General features: G+C 44.3%; 2 protein-coding genes across 2 annotated transcripts; one reads left to right on the plus strand and one right to left on the minus strand.

Moving 5' to 3' along the window:
* On the plus strand, window positions 1,511–5,801 carry LOC110429749 (mRNA-decapping enzyme-like protein). The gene is made up of 8 exons (XM_021446223.1): window positions 1,511–1,859; window positions 1,979–2,019; window positions 2,119–2,168; window positions 3,246–3,390; window positions 4,370–4,426; window positions 4,538–4,661; window positions 4,875–5,330; window positions 5,413–5,801. The coding sequence occupies exons 1-8, from the start codon at window positions 1,674–1,676 to the stop codon at window positions 5,464–5,466; spliced, it is 1,113 nt and encodes a 370-aa protein (XP_021301898.1). The 5' UTR covers window positions 1,511–1,673; the 3' UTR covers window positions 5,467–5,801.
* On the minus strand, window positions 6,186–7,371 carry LOC8079837 (probable F-box protein At2g36090). Its single transcript, XM_021446224.1, has one exon. It carries the CDS (start codon window positions 7,369–7,371, stop codon window positions 6,361–6,363), a length of 1,011 nt encoding a protein of 336 aa, XP_021301899.1. The 3' UTR covers window positions 6,186–6,360.

Here is a 7,600-nt window from a genome sequence, read left to right on the forward strand (position 1 = left end):
AAGTCGAGTGATGGACAACAAGCGGGGAAGGGGAAATGTTGGTTAACAATTTCAGGATCTCTTGTCCAGTTTTGCTGGGGCAATGCTACATTGCTATGTTTACCTACTAGAGTCTAAAAGAAACATTTTAAAGAGTAAAATTCCCAAGTGCTCCCTAATCTTACACAGTGGTGTCATACGGGTCACTAACTCATAAATTATTTTGATTTATGGATCCTTAAACTTTTACTATAATGTCATTTGGGTCTTCAAGTCTTGAATTTTGATATTTATTTTCTAAAATTTGTATGATAGTGTCATTTAGGTACATAAACTTATACGATAATATATAAATGGTGCTATCGTGACATGCTAATTATATGTTGACTGAGAGATTGTTTATATGTAAATTGATTATAGAACATTTGTGCTATTCACTTATTAATGTGTAAAGACCCGATTCACTAGATTGTTGCAGTGGTGGAGCTTGACATAAGATCTAGAGGCATACATAGTAAATTTAAATATGTACTAAAGAAACCTTCTAATTAAAAATATTTAGATAGCTAGAGGGTGTGAATAATCTATATTTTTTTTTCAATTCAGTGATAAAGATAAGACCAATAAAAGACAACCCTAATAGTCACTACTACCTCTAGCCAAATTATGTATTGGTTTATAGATGCCTAATGTCAAAAAAAAAACTTTGCTTTCCAAACTGCACTAACATCCTCCGTGTTTGTACAAGATCCAAGCTCATAACCCTATACTCATAAGAGTTAGAACAACTTATGTCTAACTATGATGGATACGGAGTCTAATTCTAATGCATATTGGGTCCCGTCCTACATATCGTGTATTTCCCCAACCCATACTCCATGCTCATACGAGTTAGAGTTAGAACAACATCTATCAATGATATTAAAGTTTGATTCCTATATATATTGAGCTCTTGCAACACAGATATATTTGCTAGTTTGCATAAAGTACAAAGCAATCGATTGAGTGATCTCCAACAAGTTTTAAGTCAGTTTTGTTAAAATTTAAGTTGTTGGACACGTTTTTTTAGTTTTAGCGTCTACTTTTTGACATAGGATTAATATGTACTTGCACTAATTTTGTTATTATACGATCATACTAGATTAATTTAGACTCGAACCCAATTAAATTAGGTCGGATTGGACATTAGTCATTTTGTATTGGAGCTAGATTAGACTTGATTTTTTTCGTCTAATTTTTATTTGATTTGTTTTGGATTTACTAAAGCCTTGTTTAGTTCTTTTCCGAAACTTTTTCGTGACACTGTAGCACTTTCGTTTGTTTATGGTAATTATTATCCAATCATAGACTAACTAGGTTTAAAAGATTCGTCTCGTAAATTTTAATCAAACTGTGCAATTAGTTTTTATTTTTGTTATATTTTATACTTTATGCATGCGTCTAAATATTAATGTGATAAAGAATTTTGAAAATTTTTTGGATTTTGGGTGGAAATAAACAAGACCTAATCCATTGGTGCATCCATGATCCACGCACGAGTCGAGTGAGGACTGAGGTGTCCCGTGTACGGTGTTCGCGAAACATCCTCCTCTGCTCAGCTCACTCCCCCCCCAGTTCCTCTCTCTCCCTGCTAGAGAGCTAGACCCACCTCAGATCCACCCCCAACAACCGAGCGTCCGAGCCCCAGTCCAGCGATGCCGCCGCCGCCGCCGCCGCAGGGGAACGGGGGGAAGGTGACCCCGAACCTGGCGATGGACGCCGAGGCCACGCGCATGCTCAACCTCACAGTCCTCCAGCGCCTGGACCCGGCCGTCGAGGACATCCTCATCACCGCCGCGCACGTCACGCTCTACGACTTCAACATCGACCTCAACCAGTGGGTGAGCCAGCGATTTCCCCCCCTCCTCTCCTCTGCCGCCCTGTGATCCCCATCCGACCGACCCCGATCTGATGCGGGGTTTGTTTCTTTTTTTTTTTCCCTCTGCTTTGCGCTGTGCAGAGTCGCAAGGACGTGGAGGGGTCGCTGTTCGTCGTCAAGAGGTGAGTCACGGGGATCTGGGAATCGAGGGTTCTACTCTAGGGTTTCCTTCGGTGCGTCGGTGATCTAATTGCTTCTGGAACCTGTTGGATCGCATGTAGGAACTCCCAGCCGAGGTTCCAGTTCATTGTCATGAACAGGCGCAACACTGGTACGATCTGCACTGATTTGCTCGCCTGTTGCTTTGGTTGTTAGCTTGCGTGCTGGTTAGTACATTTTGTGCTTGTAGGATCCGTCGCTGAGTGCATTGGGACATTTAGGATATGGAGTATGGATCACAATTAATCATTCCTTCCGAGCAGCCTAATAAGAACTCTAAATGTTAAAGCAGACTAAATAGTTTTGTTGCAATTCAGAAATGTAAGGTTTCGTTGATTGGCTGACTGCTCTAGCTTCTCGTATTAGTGACTACATCGGATCTTCCAACATTATGTTTTACAAACCACTCGTGATGCTACCACTAATAACATGTACAAATAGGAAAGGCGACAAAATGATGTAGGGCAAGTAAAACTGTTAAAAGATAAAAAAAATGATCCATTTGAGGAACTTTTTTAATAATTACTCCAGATAGGCAGATACCAGCGCATCAATTCCTTTTTAGCTAGTAGAAGTAAACATTCAGCACAGAAATGTGCACTGTTGGCAAAAGCAAAAGAAAAGGATACTGGGATTCTAGGTGCTTTGACCTTGAATATAATCTTTAATTCTTTGTGGGTTAGTACTTAACCTCAGCTCTATTTCTTAGTTCTTTATTTTGTGCTGTTAAATTTGTACAAGTAGGAAAGGTGACAAAATGGCACTAGGGACAACAATGAAAAGGGCAAGTAGCTCTTTTTTATTATTAAAAAAAGTTTATCCATTTGAGAACTTTTCAGTAAGTACTCCAGATACCTGTGCATCAATTCCTTTCTTTTTTCGCAAGTAGATGTTAACATTCAGCACAGAGATGTGTACTCTTGGCAAAAACAAAAGGAAACAGTACTGGGATCTAGGTGCTTTGACCTCTGAGTAGCAGAATGCTGATATTCTTTAATATGAATTCTATTTATTCTGCACAATAAGAATGAAGCTCTGTGATTATGATATTTAAATCTTTGTGGTTAGTGCTTAGCGTCTCAATTCTTCTATTTTCATATTTGTGCTTGTTAAAGTGGTACAGTTAGAGGCAAACTGATTGTTGTGCCAGATTCCTCATTTGAAAAGCTTATTAGTGTCTTCTTAACAGATAATCTGGTGGAGGATCTATTAAGTGATTTTGAATACGAACTTCAGCCACCATATTTGTTGTATCGAAATGCTGCCCAAGAAGTAAATGGTATTTGGTTTTATAATCAACATGATTGTGAAGCTGTCGCAAGCCTTTTTGGAAGGTAAAGCTTCTCTCCTGCTTGTTCCACTTGTGCTGGTGGGTATAGAGCTGCTATGTGTAATTCAAGCTAACTTCAACTCGAGAGTGGATAGACTTTATCGTGCGACAAATGGATGGATCTTAAGTCTTAACTCTCTAGGACTGAACAATGCCAACAAAAGGCAGTTTCTGTTTCTCTAGGTGGAACTACAATGTGTATATACAGGTTGTAGGACTGAACTTGGGATGGGGATATTTCGTAACTTCATAAATCATAACTGAAAATTGATCACTACTCAGTTTTATAGTTTCATTTACTGCAATCTTAAGAGCAGCTCCAGTGTGTCAAAAAAAGCGAACAATGGCGCAAGAAATCAAACCATAAACACTACAGGCGTCGAACCGTAGGTGTCAGAATGAAAAGCGAACAGAGCAGATGAGTCGAACCGTGGAGGTTTGTGGAGGTTAAAAAACTATTTCTTGCATACAAAGAGACGGATCCAACTGCTGTGTGAGAGAGCGGAGAGAGCAAATACTTTATTAGCCATGGGGCCTACATACACTAGAGCATGCGCACCATAAAAATCAAATCAAAGTCTGCTCCCTCGGTTCGGTGTCTACACTGGAGTTGCCCTAAGCCACTAGAAACACATTTGCTGTGCATTCACTGATTTGTGAATAAATAGTTATGGAAGGTTATCCAGTCATTTAGAGGGAGTTAATACATTTGATATGTAAATCAAGAATAATACATATTGTTATATGCCATTCAAGTTATCTGTTTTCCACCAATCCTCAGAGCAGATGGTATGCCCATCTCAAAAGAAAACCAGAGGGGTTTGAAAAGAAAATAAATGCGATTGCTAGGGATTTTTTACTAGTAAATGATGCTCATTTGATACATGAGGGTCAGAGTTATTATAGGAGACTCTGATATGACCTGTGTAGGTACAGAAACTTTTCCCTTTTGCTCAAATTTTGTTCAATACATTTTCTTGCAGAATACTGAATGCTTATGCAAAGGTGCCTCCAAAACCAAAAGTGCCTACCACAAAAAGGTATTTTTGTTTAGTTTCTGGATCCACTGGGCAATATTTTTCCCACATTCTAAGCTCTGTTGTGATCAATATATTGGATTCACCTATGTAGTATCTACTAATGTGCAACAGTGAGTTTGAAGAACTGGAGGCTGTTCCGACATCTGCTGCTATAGATGGCCCCCTTGAACCTCAGCTGTCATCCCCTGCTCTAGTTTCGGATGCACCTGAAGAATCACTGGTTAATTACTTCAACGTATGTTCTCTTCATTTTGATATAGTTTTTGCAGAAGCTCAAGTTGTGGTCAATAGTAAATATTCTTTATATATCTGGAATCTCAAAATGATAACCATTGCCTCATCCTGATTGATACATTCTTGCTTGTCATGGTTGTATATAGTTTGGGCTATTATTCTATTTCTTCCATAGCGTATTGCCCACTTACCTTTTGTTTTAAACAACCCACAGGCTGCTGCTAGCATTGCGAGTGTATCAAGTGCACAAATGGCTGCCAGAGCACATCCATCGACTGAGGCTGTCGCATCTTCCCATGTGCCGCTGATTGTTCCATCTGCTACTCCAACACATCAAATACCTCATCCTTTAGGGGGTTCATCAGCTCCACCACTTCCCCTCCATGACACAAATCCGCATGCCAGCCATTCTGCAAATCTTCTAACACCAGCTTTCTTTGCATCTCCATCACCCTCTTCAACATCTGTGGCACCACCAGCTTCATCCGTGATGCCTACAGCACCACCTCTTCATCCAACTCCAACAGCTGCTCAACGTCCTCCATATGGCACTCCCTTACTCCAACCTTTTCCCCCACCGTCTCCACCTCCTTCCCTGACCCCTGCACACAACAATGGACCTGTTATTTCAAGGGATGAAGTTAAGGACGCCCTCCAGAGACTTGTTCTGGTATGCCTCGCATAAAACTGTGCAATTTATTGATATTTATTTGCTATATATGATTTAACCTCTTGTTGTGTCCAACATGTAGAATGACGAGTTCATCGATTTGATATATCGTGAGTTGCAAAATGCGCACATGTAGACTGCTCACTAGTCTGTATGGAGTTTATCTAAAACCAATGATAGTCTTATGGAGCTGCTTGCCGCGACAAAGATTGTCCCCCTTGTTTTTGTTCTTGTCAGTTTTGTATGATTTATTTCTTAAAACTTGTGTATAGCTTGTCAAATGTAGAGTGCTTATAGCAGTGCTTGTAAGCATTTATCCTGCTGGTTCCCAAATAACTGTATTGTCATATAGTATTCATGTAACCGAGCACCAAGAATGTTAGATTTCGAGATGCCCGTTCTGGGGCATCTGGATTTTGTAAAACAGGACTTGTGCAGGGATTTTAAATGCCATATTTTTCGTGTGATTTACCTTGGTGGTTCCTGGACATTGGCTGATGGCTGTGCCCGTCTGACATTTTGCATGGAAGATTTCAAAATCGACATTTTTTTTAGAGTTTTAAAATCGACGGAATTTCATATACTATCAGCTTGTACAGATGTTTTTTAGAGTTTTAAACCCATTGTTTCTTTAGCTCAGCTTCCATTATCTAAAATGCTATTCTTCTTGTTAAAACATGCAGTAGTATCCTGTAAAGTGCACTATGGCCTTGTGATTTTCTGTCGTATCGAATCTTACATATGCACGAAGTATTAAATATAGACGAAAATAAAAACTAATTATATAGTTTGGTCGGAATTGACGAGACGAATCTTTAAGCCTAGTTAGTCTATGATTGGATAATATTTGTCAAATACAAACGAAATTGGTACTATTTATATTTGGTATAAAATATTTTAAAAAGTAAACAAGGCCTATGTACGTGCTATTTACAAATTACAAATGTGTGGAGTTCGCATGTCAACTATCTCTCTCCCTTTTCCACTATTTACATTGCTCGTGCAGTTGTGCTGTACACTTTCGTGGCGGTCACCGGAATGTGAGCATGACCAGGAACCCCACGAACGCCGCCGCTCCGACGCCGGAGCAGCAGAGGTCGATGATGCCCTCCCGGCGGGCCTTCCGCTCCTTCCTGTCCGCCCTCCCCTTCACGAACTCTTGGTACCGCACCCTGGTGTCCTCTTCAGCGCCACGTCCCCGTCTGGCGCCTGCCATGGCCGCGGCGACCACGGCCAGCCCATCCCGGCCGCTGACGCCGCCGCCGCCCTCGGCGTCCTCCATGCACAGGCTGACCTCCCTGACATGTCCGTACCGCTCGTCGCACGTGACGGCGGCGTCCAGCACGACGCCGCCGCCGAGGACGAGCGCGAACCGCACCACGGTCTCCCCCGTGAGCCACCGCCGGTCCACGGACACGGGGCGGCGGCTGGAGGCGTTGACGGCGCGGCCGGTGTCCGGGTCGATGAGCACCCAGCTGAGCTCGAGGTCCGCGGGGTCGATGGGCGCCGGCGACGGCGACGGCAACGTGAAGCCCTCCTGCGTGAGCGCGTCGACGCGGAACGGCGCGCCCAGGAACCAGGCCGACGACGCGTCCGTCTCCACCGCGCGGGACATGACGCACGCGCCGCCATGCCGGAGGTCGACGGCCGAGACGAGGCGCGACGGCAGCGGCGGGAGGCTGCTGCCGGCGCCGCCGCCGCCGCCGGGCGTTGGTGGCTGTGGCGGCAGTGCTGCCAGCGGCACGGCGGGGAACGGGAACGCGTCGGCGAAGAGCCGGCGGTGGTCGCAGCACGGAGGCACGTCGCGGAGCGAGGGCCAGAGCGCGAGGCAGAGCGCGCGCCAGGCGGCCGGGTCGGCGGCGAGGCCGCGGAAGGCGGCGGACGCGCAGCCGAGCGCGGCCAGCGACGCGCCGTCGAGGCGGCGGAGCACGAGGGACAGGACGTCCGTGGGCAGGTCCTCGATGGACGTCGCGCTCTCGGCGCCGTCGTCGGCTCCCGCGAACGCTGGGCAGCACCGGTCGTCGTCGTTGTTGATCGCCATGAGCGCGCGGAGGGATAGGATCGCAGAGTCTGGTAAAGTAGTGGGTTTGGATACGACCGATGACCGAATCCGTTGTTTGGACATATATATATATATATATATATATATACTTGTCGAGATGCGTTTGTGAATAGAGTAGGGTAAGTGGTCGTTGTCGGAACACGACGGTTTCGTGTTCGGCATGTCGATGGTACAGGAGGCTGCCGGAGCTGAGAAGCCACGGAGCAGC

The sequence above is a fragment of the Sorghum bicolor genome, chromosome 8 (assembly GCF_000003195.3).
Source record: "Sorghum bicolor cultivar BTx623 chromosome 8, Sorghum_bicolor_NCBIv3, whole genome shotgun sequence".
NCBI lineage: Eukaryota > Viridiplantae > Streptophyta > Magnoliopsida > Poales > Poaceae > Sorghum > Sorghum bicolor.